Source organism: Acipenser ruthenus, chromosome 5, assembly GCF_902713425.1.
Source record: "Acipenser ruthenus chromosome 5, fAciRut3.2 maternal haplotype, whole genome shotgun sequence".
Classification (NCBI taxonomy): Eukaryota; Metazoa; Chordata; class Actinopteri; order Acipenseriformes; family Acipenseridae; genus Acipenser; species Acipenser ruthenus.
In genome coordinates, this window is record NC_081193.1 from 86,187,575 (window position 1) to 86,209,270 (window position 21,696).

Here is a 21,696-nt window from a genome sequence, read left to right on the forward strand (position 1 = left end):
ACAGAACGACGTTGAAACTGCACAGCCTGAACCAAGCTCACCCTGCTGTAATGCTCTCTAAAATTCTGCTCTTTGAGGAGTTCAGACAGCCTAACAAAACACAGTACAATTACCTCCTGATAACATTTAGAGGAGGAGGTAACCATTTTACATAAGGTGTTTCAACAGGTAAGCTCCCAGTACATCTCTACAGAAGGCCTTTTCAGCAAACTGATAATGTCAGCCTGCTTCTTATGAATGGAACATGCAGCGGTGTCTCACGAGAGAAAGCAGGTTAAATGGAATTAAGCACAACGCAGTCAGACTCAAGAGAAAAGCCTTTCATACCTGCACAGTGGAATGCTTTTCAATTTCCCCTTCCGAGCTGCTGTTAATGACACACATTCTCCCGGTAATGGTGTATATTTAATTGTAATTAAGCATGCCCTTGCTGGTGTCTATCCATTACCCGTGGCTATATATACTGCGAGAGGTGCGATAAATAACATGCTGTACAGAACGCAAGTCATTCTGCTTCATAAAATGAATGCTCTACCGATTTATCTGAAATATGCACCATGGAGACCAAGACCTCGTTCCAAACCACACATTACCCAGAAACACAAACAAAGAGCATTCACTCACTGCGAGAAGCCAACATGTATATTAAAACACAGCTGCTTGTGGTGCCATTGTTGGTAAGTTCAGAGCGCCAGGAAGGTGTGCAAAGCAAACATGCCGTTATTTAGCATTACTTGTTTACTAATGAAAACAGGGAAAAAAAAAAATATATATATATTTCATTCATGTGACATTTGTTTATTTATCCTTCCACTTGCTGTTTCTTGCATATCAAGTTCTTGTTAAATAAACCAATGAATACAAACAAACCACCACACGAACTAAACCTAGAAGCATGTCTGACTAAATAAATACCCCATACATTGGAGGTGCTTGGAAAGGGAAGATTGATTTTTTTCCACTACAAGTGCCTGCCCTCGAAGAAACTCCCTATACATGCAGCTTACAGGATCACCACCAGACCGGAGCTCTGCAGGGGAGTACACTGTAGCAAACACAACATCACTGTTGCTCTGTTTGCGCTTTTGTGACTTAATCTAAGATTACATTTGAAAAGATTTAAAATAACGAAGGCAGATGTTTTAACTATTTTAAGCAGCAGACACCAATGCATTGATATCTGGGAGGCTGGGAGGCTGTGTGGTCCAGTGGTTAAAGAAAAGGGCTTGTAACCAGGAGGTCCCCGGTTCAAATCCCACCTCAGCCACCGACACATTGTGTGACCCTGAGCAAGTCACTTAACCTCCTTGTGCTCAGTCTTTCGGGTGAGACGTAATTGTAAGTGACTCTGCAGCTGATGAATAGTTCACACACCCTAGTCTCTGTAAGTCGCCTTGGATAAAGGAGTCTGCTAAATAAACAAATAATAATAATAACAATAATAATAATAACAATAATAATAATAATAATAATAATAATAATAATAATAATAATAATATCTGAAAGACTTTGACTTTCGTTCAAGCCCAGGGAGGGAGGATCCTTTGAAACCAGGCTCCATTGCACATTTTTGTACAATATCAACACTTAAACGTTTATAACAGAGTACTCTCATGTTACATTTCAGCGCCAAGTACAGAAACTCTGTCTCAATTTCTTCTATCCTCACATCCAGTTTGTCTTTACGCCATTATTTATTCAAACAAAATTGACTTTGAAGATTAGATAGAAAAAAAAAAAAAAGACAATTAAACTCAGTTGCGATAATACTGTATTGTGTAACACAGGATAGATTTGGGGTCACCTCCTGGCCCCAAGATCTCGTACAAGTTCAAATCAGGGTGATCCATGTCCAGGGTGGTCACTCCCCTTCCTACAGTGTCTCTGTACCTCATCCATGCCCAGGGTGGTCACTCCCCTTCCTACAGTGTCTCTGTACCTGATCCATGTCCAGTGTGGTCACCCCCTTCCCCACACAGTGTCTCTGTCCCTGATCCATACCCCCCTTCCCCACACAGTGTCTCTGTACCTGATCCATGTCCAGGGTAGTTTCAATCATCTCCTGATACTTGATGAAATCGTTGACCAGATCGTTCAGAGGGGAGATAAACACAGCGTTCAACAGCATCTGGTGGTTTCCTGTCACAGCAAGACAGGAGGAACGTTACTTTAGCGGGACAGAGAACGAAACATGAAATACTTGTGTAATGCAATACAAATCAGACTCTGTATACAAGATCTTAAGAATAAGCAGCTTCAAATGCCATTTTCAGCTTGTTTCACAGACCCTGGTTGGCCCTAGTCTTGGACTGCCTTACCTAAAATTATTATATAGGTCTAGGATTAGTGCTAAAATCGGGGTCTGTGAAACCAGCCTTTTGTGTTTACAATGTTTGTAATCCTCTTGGAGTGGCTCTCTTTCTCCAACATGGAGCTATTCCAGACAGACTGACTTACTGAAGGAGACACAAAAAAAAGACAGCGATAGAAAGACAGAAAGAAAACAAATTTTGATGCAACTAACTTGATCGTTTATTCACCTGCATGCGAGATAGGTACCTATCAAACACTTCTTTAGCACACCAAAAAAAAAAAAGTGTAACAAACGGCATTAAGCAAATCAAATCCGAGAGCGCTACAGGACGCTGTGAAGTCAAGGCAGTTCTGTTCAACCTGTAAAAAGTGCGAGGCAGACACACACGATCAGCACATGGTTTCAAAGACAATCCATTTTTAGAAGCAAGTTCATGCAACAGAAGGCAGAAGTATCCAGACCAAGGGAAACAGACACATCAATGGCAATGACATTAGAAAAGTCTACTGCTGCTTCCTCTCACACACCCGGGGGAATCCTTGACATTAATCTCCATTACTGTTCAAATTCCACATTTTGTTTGCCAGCGGAACTGGCCAGATGAGGCCATGAAAAAAATAAATAAAAAAAAAGGCACTGATTGAATAAATCATGAAACCCTTTATGAACGAGTATTGAACGGTCCTTATTAATTCATTCTTCCAATTCCCGGATTCCACCTGCAGATTAACACTTGGAAGCCACGTTAATTTACCTGTTAAATCAGCTTCAATGAAAAACGTGCACTCATAACACTGATGAAGGGATTATCTGTTAAATTGGTCTACTTGAGGAGCCCACTTATCCAAACGAAGATTAGAGATTGAAGCAAACTTGTCCATGAAACCTGTAGAGGTTTTAATAGGCTCATGCTTGTGTGATCACTTCTCTACCCATTAAGTACCTATTTTTATGGTTTTTTTTTAAAAAAAGAAACTAAACAGAACATGTGCTGTATTTATGTAATGCGTTACATTCTAAAGCAATATGCTACCATTCTAAAAGTTTCCTAGTTTGAGGACAGTCACGTTAGACGTGCCCGTAAATCAGTAAAATTTCACGCCGGCTATGAGGCTCAACACATAGAAAATGGAGCTTTATCATGACTGTGGGTAGGAAAAAAACAAACAGGAAATTGATCATTTAGGCTTCAGTTTCTTATTTTATACTGAGGTGTCAAAACCATGTGAAGGGCTATATTTGTAGAATTGTTACATTTAGACTTTTGCGGTTAACAAGGAGTAAGTTATCATAATAGTTACAGAATTAAAAACGGGTAGATGCCACTTAAAAATGTTCTAACAAAATTACAAAGTAGCCTGTATTTAAATGATGACAATGGCACAACTAAATGTTACTTCACTGTAATGTCAAGTACTAAAACGCTATAGAATCGTGCCTCCTTCAGTCTGCAGTTTTGCTTAGCATTCACCTCAAACACTAAATGAGACTACTGAACTGCCCATTGTGAGCCTTCAGTGAACAGCTTTCAACAGTACCTTTCATTGTGACAGCAAGCTTACTGTAAACAGCAGCAACATCATCAAATCATTGGGCAGTCATCGATTTTGCTGAAAAGGAGGTTGCTATAGGCAAAAATATATACTATTAAAATTAGAAATAGCAAAAATGTTGTAATTTACACAGGCTCTTCTATGCATTCTGGGCACAGCAGCAGCAGCAAATACAGTTCAATCTCGAGACTCTTAATGACAGCTGTGGGACAGAGAACCCTAACTTGCACTGCAATGATAACAGGGTATTAGACTGGACATCTGGATCAATAGCGCATAACAGCCACTCAAACATTTCCATGTAACGCAGTGTAATTGCCTGTGGCATCTTGTACGACAGCCTAGATCAGCTGAAAAGAATCATGACTGAAGATCTACTTAACCAAAAAAATAAATAAATAAATCTGCGCCATCACCCTGTTCTGTTAACGTGGCAGGTATATTGAGTCAAACAAATTTAAAACGCACTCAGCTTACAGCGTTTACCTGCAAACATGAAGCCAGCACCACAGTGTCTGAGACAGTAGGTTTAACCCATTCAGTCCTGGCGAGACCGTAAGGTCCTGTCCTATCTCCGGCCGTATGTTAACAAATGCTGTCGGAAATCACATTGGAACCTCCCAGGACTCCTAGGTCTGAGGTAGTGTATAAATACGTAAAAAATGATAATTGTCCTGTATTTATTTTTTTGGAGAGGCTAAACTACAAGCCTACTGTATATTCCAGGACAAAACTGTTGTCTGGCACAGAGCTGGTATAAGGCAAACATTTAATTGAGCATTCCTATTAAAAGTAATAGATTGCTGATTACCTGTAGTAGTAATTTCCTAAAGTTTGTATGGAAACTTTACACACACACACATTTATTTAGTCTTCCTCCATGGTCTTGGAATAAACTTCAGGAAAAAACTAAAAACTTAAGTCTCGATACCTTGAAAATGAGTTAAAATGGATCTGCAACTAAAAAAGTGGGCCACAATGTATATCCCAGTTTATTTCAACATCTGAAGTGGTAATACTGAAAACATACATTGCTGATTTGACTGACTGGTAAATAGTGGTCTGTTGAAGTGCACTTTTTAGTGAATGAGTTGATCCCATCCATCTGTCCGTCACTCTGCCCTGATCTTTACCAAACTGTTGTCCCACACCCTTAGCCTGCTTTAGGTTTTATACACGTTTAACCATTGTGATGAGAAGGACACTCTGTATGTGTGTGCAGTTTGTTTTGCAGCTAGCGAGGTAGAGCAAAAGGTTATTTATGTTTGTTTTAAAGTTCCCAACCCGGCTCAAAGCCAGCAACCACAAGCAACACTAATTAGTATGTTCACAGAAAATAAAAAAGCAAGGGGACTGCCACAGAGACACCTCTTTAAAACAGAACGCTCTGTACCAACACATCGCTGAGCTGACAGGTTTGACAGAAAGTACAATTGTCGATACTGTGCACCGAGGCAACCAGCCAGCTCAGACAAATCAGGGTTATAATGGATCTGGAGAGAGCTGAGCCGTGCACGCAGAGCACAGTGCTGGCAAGCATTCCAAAAGCAATTCAGCTGAAATCAGTGATCAAGATTGGCACATGCACGTTGACAGTTTTACCTTTGTAGAACACTTTTTTTTTTTCTCCTTACCAGATAGGGCTAAGTAGGTGGTGCCAAAAGGACACCCACACCGCTGCATTTGGAGAGTCATTCTTTAGAACTAAAAAAAACCACGGGTACGGGAAAGGATGAAATGTAATACAGAGCAATGCAAGTGCCATTTGAAGCAATGCCTCTGTATGTGTGTCTAGACCTAAAACAAATAGCTGAAAACAGAAATCGCATGCTGCAATTATCCCCATACCCAGACAACACAGGCCTTTGTAGAATTCAAGCCACACAACTGATCTTTAAAGAAAATCAACAGGATGACCCTTGAAACTAGCAGGCAACCATTTAAATGTTACAAGAACATGTAGCTGGCAAATGCTATTGGTGTTCTATTGGAATTGACAGTAGAGTGGAGGAGTGGAGTGGATGAGGAGCCAGAATGCCAAGAACACGGTATGCTGATAATGCCACACAAGACAGTTCAGTTACAGAAACATGAGCGATCCGTTTACAAAAGCTTCATTCATCACTTTGAAGTGCAAGGTAAAAAGTACAAGCTTGTGTTTATGAAATCTCAAAAGGGGAAAAGTATTCAACAGACAGTTCACATCCCATCATTACAAAGGGTAACTTAGAGAAGTAAGTTTAAATCACTTCAGCAAACCTGACAGGACGGCGAGTTTAAGAACATGCCTGCCACGCTCTCCAGCAGAGAACCGAAACTACAGCAGTCGATTCCAACAGACACGTGAGTAAATGCAGACGTGCAGCAGTGGAAACATGCAATTGGGCAGAGGATGTTACATAATAAAAAAACTCTTTCAACTATCCATCACAAGCAATTCCACATTATTTTAAGCATTCAGAGGAGAATAAAGCCTTCAATCATAGCAACATGCAATAGAGAACAAAGTCAAATTGAAAAAACTTCAAGCATGATTAATGACTTCTTTTAAATGACAAAAAGAAACTCTGCAAATTAGTTTTATTAACACACCAACAGTCTCGATTTTGCGTCTTAGGACTAGCAATGTCTTACCATACACTTCCAGTCTCTTATTAAGATTTTGGATTGCATTGGGCTTCAATCCGATCAATTTTAGATTTTCTACAAACATTTTGAACCTTTCAGGTGCTGTGTGATTAATACATGATGAGTGTACCCAGTGTACAGTCATGTGCAACATGCTCTCTTCCATACTGGTTAAGACACTCGCTTGCAGTGTGCATCCTCTGTCCTGTTACACATGCATGTTTTTTTTTTTCCTAACAATCCATTAATTTTTTTTTAAAAGCAGCTCACACCTTTACAATTGTCTGAGGACACCTGTTAATGGTGACCCTGCTCCATATGCATTTATTTAAATGAATGCATCTCATTTACAAGAGGGTCCCAGGGACAGCGTGCTTCAGGATACATACCGAACAGGTTTATACACAAAACAAAAACTACAATATATACAATGAGGGTTGGGGCCAATTTAGGTGCCAAAGAGATCGGTTTCTTAAATAAATCAATCAAAACACATTCAGTTCACAACATCAACTTATCTTTCTGGGTCATTCAATGTGAATGGAAACACTCTGCAGTGCACAGCACTGATCAGTGGCTATTGATCACAGCGTACAGATGAACCCGCTTTATATCCGGATTGCCGTGCAGGCATCATTTGTGATATAAACCGGGTTTCACGGTTGCCTATGACAGCACATTACGAGTGCGGGAAAAAAAAGTAAGAAAAACATAGTGAATTAAAGAGCAATATTTTAATACTGTACATTTAAACACATGCATATAGTTTACTACAGGACAAAATACGTTTTGTATCATTTACTGGAACAAAACAATGTCATCTAAAAAAAAAGGCATGAATTGTCAACTGATGGTGGTTTTTTTTTTGGTTTTTTTTGTAGACGACTATGTTAAAGAAGAAATTTGGTGACGTGTTCTGTAATAGTCTGTATCCCGTGAGCGCCCATGCAGCATTTGACAGGCTGCACAAAATTTTAGTTTATCAGCTGAGATGATTGATTGTTGTTCGTTACATTGAAAATGAATTATATCCTGTGGTTACTTAGTAAAGCCCAGCAGCAAACGTGACAATAAGCAGCTTTGTGAGAGGTCATTTCTCAAAAGAACCTACGATGCAAGGCGAGTGGTTTTTGAAATCGTGATTTTAGAAGTGAAAATACCGATGACTAAAAAGTGCATAGAAAAACAAAAACATAGAGCGCATCAAGAACAGAAGTTACAACCTGGAGGGATTCTACATTTGTTGGAGACAGAGAGAATAATAAATTAAAAAAAAACAAAAAAACCGTATACCAAAAGAGACCCAGTGCTATCCTCTTCAGTCTCACACATTATAAAGCAGTACACAGCTGCCCTGAATTAACCTCATCTGAGGGAAAGCTTCAGTGCTCAGCTGGTGTCGGTTTGATGAAGCATTGAATTAAAATGGTCCTAATATAATAAAAAGTAGCACTGAGAAAAAAACAAACAGTCAGTGGAAAATTTATTCCTTTTCAATTCCACATTTAAAATACAGGTCATGATCTTGTCAGGGATTTGAGAATTGATGCACATGTACTTTGTATGATCTACCCGCTTCTGGGACATTGGGATTGATAACTTAATATAAAAGGGACTGAAAAGATGAGAACTGAAGGATGACTTTGGTTATAACTGAATTATACCCGATTTTTGTCTATTCAATATTTTCCCAGTACTATTTTCTAGGAAATAAACACTAGTTTGATTAAAATGCGGTTTTATTTTGACTGACATTGTAATAAGCAGCTCTGCACTGTATATCCTAGGATACAGCAGACGTTTAGGCGTCAGAGGATCAAATAACATTCAAAAACGTGGTTCTCTGTCACTTCACAAACAGATTATCACCCGATTATGTTGGCCAATCAAAGTGATTATTGTGGCAATTGCTGGGCATAGTAACTAGCTTGATCAAAAACTAAATTGAAATATACAAACATATTTTTAGTGGATGACGAATGGAGAAAATGTAAAAGTTAATGAATATTCAAAAGAAACAAATGTTCCTAAGTACGCAAAAAGCAAAAATAGCAGAATGGGTCAGATGAGGCAGAGGATGCATAGCGCTGCAAATACTGCTGCATTGAGGTACATGTTCGCACTGACAATAAAAGAACATACTGAAAAATAAGAGACACATTAAACTAAAACAAGAAAGTGAACTGAGGAGACAAGCAATCCATTTCTACGGCTTTTACACACACTTTAAAAAAAAAAGCGCAGAATGACTGTGTTAATGAGTTAGTCAGAGCGCTGTGCTTTGCTGAACAACCACTGTTTATTGCAGAGCGGTATGTATTGGTGACTTAGTGGACAGTACTGTCTGTAGTAAAACACTGTCTAACACCGACAATCTTAATCGTAAATATTTGCCAGAAAATAGTGATGCTTTGTCAATTCTTATTTATGATTTCAAGGCAAATAAACCTACCTTGTTTTGTGCTGATGTCATGTTCACACCTTCTGTAGATACTGGGTGCGCTCCCGGAGATCATTCTGCGCAAAATCTGACCCAATTTAGCCAATGATCTTCCAAGAATAAGCTCCGTGAACACACCCATTGGCTAAATTGGTCAGATTCTGCAGATTCTGCACAGAATTCTCTGTGAAAGCACCCACTATTTCCGTCAGCACAGCGATTGCCCAAATGTTCGCTAACTACCAGCTAACGTGGGAAAATGTGGCTTCGACTTGCACAGATTCTGCTTCATCATACATGCCAGGGACATTATTAATCAAAAACCACAACTGTTACTCATCATATTCCACAAGTCTTTTTTTCTGAGATTTTTTCCCCATTTTTACCGATGTTTCAATTAAACTATTTTGTAGTTTTTTTTTTTGTTTTTTTAAAAGATAAAAACCAAAAACGCAGAACACTAAGTCCTCGGCTCACGCACCAGCGACCCCTGTAGTCTGGCAGGGCACCTGCGGGCTTGCCTGCAAGCTGCGTTGTCCTCCGATGCTATAGTTCTGGGTTGGCTGCATGGCGGGGGTGCAGTGTGAATTAAAAAGCGGTCGGCTGACACTTCGCAGGACAGCGTGTTTGTCTTCGCCGCTCCAGAGTTAGCGCAGGGTTGGTAGCGGTGAGCTGAGCCTAAAAATAACTGGATATGCCAAATTGGGAGAAAATAATAAAAAATTGGCTATTACTAAACTTTCTTTATTTAAAAATAAATAAATAAATAAATAAATAAATAAATAAATAAATAAATAGTTTAATTGAAACATCAGTAAAAAATCAGTGGGGAAAAAATCTCAGTATACACACTTTATATGTGGAATATGATAAGTAGCAGTTCTGGTTTCTGATTAATAATGTCCCTGGCATGTATGATGAAGCAGAATCTGTGCAAGTCTAAGCCACATTTTCCCACGTTAGCTGGTACTTTGCGAACGTTTGGGCGTACTTTGCGATCGTTGTGCTGATGGAAATGGTATCTACAAAAGGTATGAACATGACATCAGCACAAAACAAGCCAGGTTTATTCGCCTTGAAATCATAAAAATAAAATAAGACAGAGCTTGGCAGTGCAAGCCATTGGTAAATACGTCAATAAGTATAAGTTTACCAAAGCATCACCATTTTCTGTCAAATATTTACGATTAAGATTGGCAGTGTTAGGCCGTGTTTTAGCTGATGGGCAGTACTGTCACAAAAAGTCACCAATACATAGGCCTAACTGCATAAACAGTGGCTGTCCAGCAAAGCACAGCGCTCTGACAAAATCATTAACACAGTCATTCTGCGCTCTCTTTATTAAAGCGCATGTAAAAGCTTCATAAATGGATTGCGGGTCTCTCAGTTGACTTTGTTTTAGTTTAATGTGTTGCTTATTTTTCTGTATATTCTTTTGTCAGTGCGAACACATACCTCAATGCAGCAGTAGCTCCAGCCGCCGTTTCCCGAGTCGGCGGGGGGGTTGCGAGCGGTGAGCCGAGGATACAGATAATAATTGGGCATGCTAAATTGGGGAGAAAACCGGGGTAAAAAATTGGCGATGACTAAATTAAAAAAATTAATAAATAAATAAATAAATAAATAAATAAATAAATAAATAATAATAATAATAATAATAATAATAAAATAAAATCTAAATTTTACAGAAATTACAGGATTTAACCGGAAGCGTGGAACACTAGCTATGAGATATGTACATTTAAACAATGCTGCACACAGGCCCTATTGGAACTTACTAGCTCAGCACAGTGCCAATATGCAAGTCTTATGCAAAACTACGGTTGCTTCATTGTTTCACACTTTGTTCCCTTTGAAAATTGGACAAAAGCTGCATTTATACTGCTGCCACAATGCAGAATGACTGCCTGCAAGACCCCCTTTGCACAGCAGTTTGATCCATTCCTGGTTTTACTTTGAGCTTAATAAAACACGCCTGACCTTGTTACCTATACACACTGGGGCGAATCAAGCTTGCAGTAAAACCTGGAATGGAAGCACTGAGGGTAACTGATCACTTTAGTAAGAAAGTGCACTCCTAGAAGTTATGAAATAAAAGCTACTTTTAGCCAAGTTTGCTGCAGTTCAGGCATGTGTTCCTTTGGGGGTTTTAGTACACTTTGCTGGAGTAGCAGGGCTTTCTTTCTCTTAACAGAATGTGCTGAACACTCACTCGTAGGTCATCATCACCCAGGCGATGAATCAATAAAGCTTTATTTCTACAGGGAACTGAAGACCATAAAAACCCATATAAATAAAACAGATACATGGAAAACCAGAGAAATCTTTAGCTTCTGAATATAAAAACAGTGTAATAATAAACTGTGCATCTCATCACAGTGCAAGGCACAGCAGTTAAAGGCGTATAGGTTACTTCTAGCTTCAGGTGAATTTTGATTCCTGCTTTATTTTAAAAAGGGACACATTGTTTATCAAATATTAACAAGGTTATCTGTTGTTCTTTTCAATTCCGGTTCTGATGCTGAGATTTAGTACTCAAGTAAGACAGTACAATGCCATTCACAATCTAAAAGTTAACCCACAGAAGTGCAGATTGCTACTTTAAAAGTATGAATCTTCCCAATTCATGTTTGTAGACAGAAGTAAACTAAATAGTAACACGCACTGTTGGATGTACAGCTGTGGCCAAAAGTTATACATCCCCCTATTGAGTAACATTTAACTTCATAGATATTTTGATTATTATATTAGGACAGATAGATAAGATAGATATAAGATAATAGATATTAAATATGGACTGGACAGGAGGGCTATACTGGAAAATTATAGACCTGAGGGAAGGCTATTGTTACCGACAGGGGGCTATGATGCCCAAAGATGCAGGCACCCTGGAGAGAACAATAGTCTTCCCGAGGGGCATTTCATTTTCCACTATGGCTCAGTCTGCAGTACATATTTAACACATGAAATCAGTCAGGGTTGGACAGTAAATACAACTTTATATTTTGTTTATATACACCCGATACAGTATAGGTAAATAAACAGAAAATGTTTTTGAAGTTCATATCAAAGTTAGCAAAGTTTGTCTCCATCTGGTTTGTTTTCGTCAAGTTGAATTTCATAGTCAGAAAACAGTGATGTTTTAAAAATCACCACTTTAGTGTTTGGAGCATCTTTTCCTTTGTAGCATGTTTGTCATTCATTTTCTGTTAACTCACAGAATCGGTGTTCAGCCCTTTTCTCTTGTGAAGAGTGCAGGGGAGAAAGACTGACAGTGATGTGAACCAATCACATGTCAGACTGAACTATTGACCTGTGGTTTAGGGCGATAGTTCAATCTGTTTCCTCCATTCACAGGCTAGGATTTCCAGAGCTATAGATAGATAGAGCCATAGCTGTATGATCACCACCTCCCACCCCCTCGACACCAAGAGAACTTCATTTCCACTATGCTTTCAAACTGCTCCAGCAGTGCCAGCTTACACCTCTTACCGCCGTATCTCTCGAGCGCCAGCACCAGATTGGGGAGCTGCCCCACGGCCTGGTAGAGCCGGTAACAGTCCTGCAGGGTGCAGCTCTGCCGCTGGAACTTCTTGGCCAGCCGGTTGAGGTCAGGGAAGCGGCGCAGAAGGTCCTCCTGGAAGTTCTGCCGCAGCTCCGAGTCCTCTATGAAGGACTCCACCAGGTTCAGCCTGCAAGCAAAAACAAGGACAGGAGGAGCGGCATTAGTGAGAGAGCGTCTCCCTGGCTCTCGCTCAGGAACCACAGGCTTTTTCATAAGCACCGTTTGAAGGTTTGTAAAGCCTCGGTTCAACCCTGTCCAAGTGCTCTGATAGAAAGGACTAGCATTGGCTACATCGTACGCTCTCTGGATTCTGTTAATTGGGCTGTTCCAAGGTTTCAAACACATACGGGAGAATTATCTTTTGCATATTAACTCCCAAAGACGTGGAGGGTTTTCATCATAGTATGAAGATAGCACTGGATAACCTTTCTGGTTTTAAAGATCGTATTGGGGAATTGCTCAGAACCTCCTGCTAATACTTCTGCTTCAGTCCACCTTAACAAATAGATACAGGTCTTATTAATTCTATTCTTTGATCTGTGTGCTGCTGATTAAGTCTGAACCACACATGGTTTGTATTGTGTTTGTGCTTTAAGACTGTCCCTTTTCTTGTTTTCTAGGACCCCCTTGTAAATGAGGCCTTTGTCTCAATGGGTAAATCTCCTGATTAAATAAATAAATGTACCTTGCGCCTATCAAATCATTTGGCCAGATATACTTTAAATGTTTAAGTATGACATCAGAGCAACTCTATCCCAAGCAAAGGAAAAATAAATATTACTGAAGAGAAATAAACCCTGAAACCTAATCACTAGGGGTGTAGCAATACACTAAGACCACAATACTACTGTAGAAATATCGCTATACATGTGATGGTCCAGATGCACTATTTTGTTTGATGTATAAGAGGAAATGATCGTCAATTACATCATTTGTTGGTAGGAAGGCAGGCTTTCTTCACAAGGTTTGCCACTCAAACCCAGAGTAGCGGAACCTCATCATCTACTACATTAAACTGGAAATAGTCTTGCCTCAAATACGCACACCACAGCTTCAGCGTTTGGAGCAGTTTACACAGCTTTACAAAAAATAAAAAAATGATTTAAGCACATCTGAAACAAGAAACTGTGCTGCCAGCGTACTGGATTAGCCTATAATTTGTTCTGTAAATGTGTGGGTGGTTTTATAATCTTTCTTAAGGGCACATACATCATGCTTTATTACCACAATGTGACAGCTCAGCTGTACCAAACCCCTCTCGCTCCGCCAGTTCTGCTTAAGTGATTCTCGACAGATCGATCAGCACGTCTTCACTCATTCGTTTCCATGCATTATCTATTAAATCATATTAACAGAGAAACATTTGTCACAATCTCTGCTACAGTGATGAAACAGTGCTTGTAGGCAGCTGCAGGAATACTGCGGATTTCAATGAAATGCCTCTGAAGAAACATGAATCATTCAATGAGTATAAACACGTGAAGTCCCTGCACTCTGAAATGAACTGGATGGAAAACGGCAACATATTGACATTGCACATGGGCAGGAATAATTGCTGGCTACGATGTAAATAATGTTTTCATGACGGGCCATTACACATACTGCAGAGTTCAACAGCCTTCATTTACCAAGTTTACATAGTTGCACACTACATGCAATCTTTTATACTGTGTAATTGTTCTAATGTTTATAGCTTTTTATCTTGGTTCTGAATTTTACTATTAAAACCACATCTATCTTTATTCCTGTTTTATTACATTTTGTATTAGACTTTTTAATTGAATGGTTTAATTGGCGTTTTGGGATCCTGGTGATGAAAGGCACTATAGAAATGTGAATTGTATTGTAATCTGTGAACAAGGAGACTCCCCTAGACCGCAACAGTGCCACTATATAAAACAAACATTCAGGTTAACACCAGCCACAGAGCAACACATGGTCCCAGGTCTATGCCATGTTAACTCCTTTATGTTAACTCCTTTATTATGCACCTAACTCAATAACAGACTTCCTTCAGTCAATCGAAAGCCAGCAGGTTTCTAAAGCGTAATCTAAATGGCAGTGAAGTCTAACAAAAGGCACATGCATTCAGAACAAGCACTCCGGTTCTTACAAAACAGTCATTATACAATCCTATCCAAACAGTATTGAGCAAGTAAATCACGTTCGATTGCTCCCTCACTGTAGCCATCACAAACATTGCTCTTATTAATTAAAAGCTGTTTTGAGGATTAAGACCGTGTCAAACCCTGTTTAGCAACGATCAACATCAATGAATGATCTCACTTTCAATGACATTACTCCCACCGTCCCGTCATGCAGCTCTACACACACATACAGAAAGCCTGCCAGAGGAAACCTGCTATTCAGACGTGACTTGTGATTGTTTAACTGCTTTCATTTGATACCAATTTAAAATGACTAACAGGGACTTTAATTGAAGTAATTTGTTGCTACTGTGAGAAGCTCATTAACAGATTACTGCCAGTAACAATTTTGATCAATTATTGGAATTTATTATGGGAATGGGAATTGATTTTAAAAAGGAATGGACAGCAACCCCGCCAACTGTAGATACCAGAAACCGATTTTATATATTTGTTTGCACACATTTGCCTGGTGTTTCTTTGAAGACACTAGAGAGTATTCAACAAAAAACAACTCAATTCTAAAGCATTGCTAGAAAATCCACAAAATCAGAAGAAACCTGAGCCAAATTGTATTGTGGGATGGAAACTATTAATTATTCCATATTAACACAGCTAGCCTTAATGGCCATGAACGAGTTAGTCTAGACATCTATTCATAACCAGGAACGAGTTAATCTAGACATCTATTCATAACCAGGAACGAGTTAATCTAGACATCTATTCATAACCAGGAACGAGTTAATCTAGACATCTATTCATAACCAGGAACGAGTTAGTCTAGACATCTATTCATAACCAGGAACGAGTTAGTCTAGACATCTATTCATAACCAGGAGCGAGTTAATCTAGACATCTATTCATAACCATGAACGAGTTAATCTAGACATCTATTCATAACCGCTCCGATGTAAACTTTTATACCTATAAGGAGGTCCAATTTATTACTACATAAAACGATACACTAATGGACCAAATCTACAACATGGATAACATCAACCCTACAGGATATATAACAAAGTATACCCCTACCAAAAATAGAAATGTAACTTTACTCAACCCAGCACACAAGTTACTTACTCTCCCAATTTTAAGTATACCCCTTCATACATTTTGTATGACTGATTCCCATATAATACACTGTGTATTTAGTTAGTTTATTAACACTAGCACCACCACAGCCGCTTTCTAAACGGCTTTTGCAACTCAAATTTAAATCTCTGCGTATGTGAATATCTCATGCATGTCCGTTCTTAAGTGTTACTAAATATTTGAATTAAATACCCATACGGTGTTTCAGCTGCAGAATCGTAAAAATGAATAAGTTATAAGCACTTGCTTCTTCAACTGCCAGACCTGCAGTTTATGTGGCATATTGAAATCAATATAATATAGCCGGCAATTTAGTCTGGGCTTTGTAATAAAATCAAAGTCATCATGAAAGAACGTATTATATACGCCTGTCGAGTGCTGAAACACTAATAAAAGTCATTCTGCACATCGTATATTATTTTTTTTTTTAGCAATTCACATGATACACATTGCATCACAATACAGTGTGATATAGCTACACTATTTTTTTTTTTTGTTATCTGCCTGCCTGTCCTCTGAATAGTTACCACCAACAGCTCAAGCCATGCGAGCCCCCCTGCACTCCTCAGGCAAAACGACTGTGCCACCCTGAGTGTGTACAGGAGTAAAAAAATAAAATGTGCTTATTCTAAGCTCTGCACAAATTAGTGACCATCGGGACCAATGCTAAACGAAACCCCGAGATTTGCATTTTACAACGCAATGAAGTACGGTGTGGATATACTGGATTAAATGGCACGGTTGTATTCTGTCAAAGGTGGTACTTGCAGGTGGCCTGTGGCTGTTTTTTTATAATGTTTTGGACCTGGCTTTTGTTTGTGCACTGGCAACACAATCACTCAGAGGGACTTCATTTTGAAGCTAGCCCTGGAGCTACGGCAGAAACATTTTGATAAGACATGAAAGCCGGCTGGCAAATGCCCCTCAACCTTCAGCCAGCACTGCGCCCACTGGCACATGGAATAAAAGACAATGCCAGGTTGCTAAATGCAATAAAAAGAGAACTTTTGATGTCTGCGCCCGTTGTGAAAAGGCAGTCTGTGGCAAATGCACTGGTACAGTCAAAAAGCGAGATCTGCGTAGATTGTACTTAGAAAGCTGTAATAGAACTCTGAACAGACAGAGCCTTTGAATTCAGTTTCACTCAAAGCGCTTTCATGTTGTATAAGTTGTTATATTTTTGTTTTGTGCTATTTTTATAAAGAGTTAAGTTTTTTGTGCATACAGCTTTCTACACTTGTTTACACAGAAGTTTATTGCATGAAGTATTTTATTAGTTTTTCATGTTTATGTATATGTGCTTTTTGAAAAAAAAAAGTTTAATTTTCAATGTAAATGTGGTGTTTCTGCTGTGAAAATGTTATGTATGATGTTCATAAATAAAAATATAAGTTGTATCCGATTGTTTTTCATTTTCATATCGAAGCCGTTTTAAAATGGAGCCGCACATTTTGCGGGTGCTGCGGTTGTGTGTAGTCCGAAGTCTCGGCGGTTCTAGTGTTAAACACTTTTTAAATGTTTCTGGGTATCATTATTTCTAATTTTATTTCTATCTTGCAATGCTGCCTCTATCTTTGGAAAACAATGATCAGAGCTAGCTAACAGGAAGCAGGCTGATGCTCCAATCGCTGACTTCAAACATGAGAACGTGTCGCTGCATTTTTTAAAAGCCCCACTGAAGTTTGCTACAGCGAAACAATCAGTCCAGTCAGCACTAGAATAAACAAATCCCGATGCACAGCCAGGGATCAGTACAGATGAGCAAGGCATACTGTTCAGGTGCATTGTGAAGCAGCTGCCTGGTTACAAATTATAAAATCTTATGCAGCAGGAGCAGAAGCTCCAAGTTAAGAACCCCACACTTGGAAACAGACAACTGGGCTACAAGAGAGAAAAACAGGAATTAACACATCAGCTATCCTGGCATATTACTGTTTCCTTCTTGGTATTCCTCATGTTGAAGACGTAGACATTTTATGAACACACACACACACACACACAAACTATTTAAAAATACACACGTTTGAGGCGGACACTCTTATGAACATCCTCCATTCCTGTTGCCTTTGTAGTGTCCAGCTGTATTAATAGAAAAGGACAGCCCCAACACTGTGAAGGTCTCCGATGCCCATTATCAATTGTTGATGCTTCGCTTCCCAAACTGAGCAGGGGTGAGAGGAGGTGTCGAGGTTTGAAAGCAGTGCATTTAAAATGTGACAAAAAAACCAAAACACACCCAACCATTTACCTAACCTAATTTTACTTAAAATATTTTTTTCCCCCTCAGTTATATCCTTCTATAAAAGACTGTTATTCCGTCAAGCCAACGTGTTCAACAACACTAATAAAGAGAAGAAGTGTTTTGTTTTTTTGCTTTTGAATCCCCAAGGCTGGAATTTGATGGTAGGCTATTGAAATAAACCGAGAATGCGTGATGGTTTGTTAAATTGTAATAACCAGCAACCCGGACTCCTACTTAAAACATTCAGAAAACTATCATTGTGATCTAGGACTACCATCCCAATTGTTTGAACTGCTGGAGGAGGTGGAGCTAGACAGTGACTTGGATGATGACCCCTAATTTTGGAGAGTACCAAACCATTTCTGCTGGTACTCATGCGAGAACCTAATGATGCTAATTATGTGAACCCCTGAGTATAGGTATTTATTTTAATTAATAAGCACAAAGTAGACTTCTGTTAATTGGATGATTCTTCCCTTCACTATAGCTGGATGTAAAAACCGGAAGATTTGTAATAACCTTCCATCACTGTCTATAACAGTACAATGTTAAGTGTCCTATCTATAAAATAAGACATGTGCATTGTCTTCACGTGGTAACTTCTACTAGCCTATAGAGGTCACAATTATTGTAAAAATGGAGAAGAAAAACCAAAAAGGTATAAATCAAGTATTTAGAATAATTGGCCCCAAATGTACACATTTGGGGCCAATTCTAAATACTTGATTTAACGCAGTTATTTTCTAAGCAAACAGGCTAGTTTGTTTTTATAAATATATATAAAAAAGCCCTATTAGTATCTCTGCTTTTACCAGTTTATATCTTTCAGTTGAGCCCTTTCCACAATGTGCATCCACACAAGACCCCCCTTTCAAACAGTATCTACTGACTGGCACAGCAGTTGAGCATTTCAATAGACTGGTTTGTACCGAATTTACTGCACTCCTTCCCTACCTGCTTATGTTCTATTCATCCTCACTGATCCAGCAAGAAGGGAGTTGAGAAACAGGGAGGGAATGCTGTCGGACTGACTCTTCAAAGTACAGTCAAACCTGCTCATGCGACCATTTTAAATTCCTCCCAATGATATGTGTGCTTTTATTTACCTGTATTAAGCGACCACCTGTCTAACGCGACCAGTGACCACAATTCTCTTACCCAGCAACGGACTCAAACCTGAGTTAAGCACCCTTACACAGGGCTATTGTTATTAGAAAAAATATGGTATTAAATGGTACCTGCTAAATTCAAAAGGAATACGGTAACCATTTTAGCAGTCTTTTTTCCATAATCAATAAAACAAGAGCGCTCTCTTGTAAAGGAAGAGAGAAAACGTGGAGAAACAAAATAATTAAAGTTAAACTTGTAAAACAGTAAGTACCAGAAAAACTGCTTAACAATTCGGCACTAGAAAGACGCAAATACAGCATTTTGAAACAGAAAGAACTAGGGCTTGAGGGGGCTCCCGAGGGGCGCATCCAGTAAAGGCGCTCCATGTGGAGTGCAGGATGTTCCCTATAGCTTGGAGATCGCAGGTTTGAATCCAGGCTATGTCACAGCCGACCGTGACCGGGAGTTCCTAGGGGGCGGCGCACAATTGGCTGAGCGCTGCCCGGGTAGGGAGGGCTTAGGTCGGCAGGAGAATCCACGGCTCACCGCGCTTCAGCGACCCCTGTGGCCAATAGGGCGCCTGTGGCTCTGCAGTGGAGCCGCCAGATCTGTGTTATCCTCCGGCACTATAGGTCTGGTGGCATTGCTGTGGATCTGCAGTGCGAAAAATGACGGCTTGGCAGGAGCACGTTTCGAAGGACGCGTATTCCAGCCTCCGTCTCCCGAGTCGGCGGGGGGGGGTGGGCGAGTGGTGAGCAGAGGATACAGATAATAACTGGGCATGCTAAATTGGGATGAAAACCGGGGTAAAATAATTGGCGACGACTAAATTTTATAAAAAAAAAAAAAAAAAAAAAAAAACAGGGCTTGAAGTTTTAGGTTTTTATTTTTGCTCACATGACCATGTTTCGAGCCGATTCAATATCGTAAACTGTTAATTACTAAACAAAGTCGCTTCTTTTTACCTTGATGTCCTGATTGACTTGCTGATTCTGTTTCACCTTCTTTATTATTCAAACACAAGAGCAAGCCATGACATTAATCACTTCCCCCAGATGCTACTTTAACTTGCATTTCATTCTCGCACTTGCCTGGGAACTAGATAGATTCCAATGTGTCTGTTTCGTGTTGTGTTGTTCTTTCCCGCTAATTAGTAGTGGCCTGACAAAGGCAAACTTTTAAAAGGAAAATAAAACACCAAAATATTCAAGCCATACTTAAGAGTATGAATACAATGTGCGCAGTAATCGAAAAAGATCTTACATTTATGCTAGCGTTGGTTTCAGGATGCAATGAATCAACACATACCTGAAAGGCAGACACAGGCATTGAAATTTGCAAAGGATTTAAAACATTGGTGTGTGACCTGAGACAGGCAAGCATTCATTACTTTCACAAAATAATTTGCTTTGTAAATGCATTATCTAAATGAATGTTATTAAATTACATACTTCCTTTTGTTCATATTACATCTGCTGGCTTTTGCAGTGCATGTAAGACATACATAATTACAGGAAAGCATGTCAGAGACAAATAGAAAATTCAGAAGTTATGGGCCCTCTTAAGAGACCACCTGTGTTAAGAGGCCACTATTAGACTGTCCCTTGAGTGGTCTCTTAATACAGGGTTGACTGTATATGGGGTGGGGGATAAAGGATGATGAAAAACACGAACATGTGCTGTAAAGAAATGTTTAAAAAACACAACAGTGACTGTCCAGCAGATGGTGCTCATGATAATTGGCATCGACTTTGTAGAAATGCAATGGTCTCAGGGTAAGGTTAACACCTTAGGAGCTGAATGGCATGCATTCAGGAGACTCTAATCCCCAGTCTAACTGGAATACACAATAAACTGTACTGTACCCAAGTTATCCCCCAGTAGAATGCAGTGGAACTCGCATAACTCCCTAATAAAGTCTTACAAGCACCTTAGATAAAAATGCACCAACATTTAAACAAAGTAGCCTGTCCTTAAATGAAGACAATGGCAATTAATGAATAAACCCAAATAAACAATGGAAGGTTCTGTATGCTCCTGAAAAGCCAGAGCAATGGTTCTGAAATGCTTCTTTCATTCAATTGCCTTGTTTGCAGCACTTGGTCTTTCCATCTGTCAGGCACTGGGACGGACAATGAAGTATAATCTGTTGTGTCCTCAGCTGTGTACTGTTCTGGTGCAGCAGTGTGAATAAAACATCAGGACCTTTGTACAAGTTACAAAGCCGAAGGTAAAAGCTTGCCAGTTTCGTACTGAACCCGGGTTTTGTTCATTAACTAGGTCACATGACACGTTGTGAGATTAAAAGCCGGTTTCAAGCCGCAACCCTCCCCCCCCCCCGGTTGCTAGGGGTAGTTACTGATTGACCAATAACAGACCGTGGTATTCCTACAAAGTCTCAGTTTGAGAGCTGCACCACCTTCAACATCAAAAATTGTGTCCATTTAGAAAGAAAGCTTCACTACTCTCCAAGCTTTACTGGCTTCCCACAGTACACACACCGTTTCACAACTGTATTTCTGTATTGTCTAATTTTTTTCAAAAGCCCAGAGACACTAGAATTGCCTGACTTCTCATTCTTGGTTTCTCTCTCACTGGTCACACA

General features: G+C 39.5%; 1 protein-coding gene across 1 annotated transcript in view; it reads right to left on the reverse strand.

Annotated features, from left to right (window-relative positions):
• Positions 1 to 21,696, reverse strand: part of msh2 (mutS homolog 2 (E. coli)) — a 51,619-nt gene that overhangs the window by 12,056 nt on the left and 17,867 nt on the right. Inside the window, exons 7-8 of the mRNA XM_034003209.3 lie at positions 12,428 to 12,627; positions 2,030 to 2,139 (exon numbers count right to left, since the gene is read on the reverse strand). Coding sequence (XP_033859100.3) covers positions 2,030 to 2,139; positions 12,428 to 12,627 — 310 coding nt within the window. The remainder of the gene's footprint in view (positions 1 to 2,029; positions 2,140 to 12,427; positions 12,628 to 21,696) is intronic.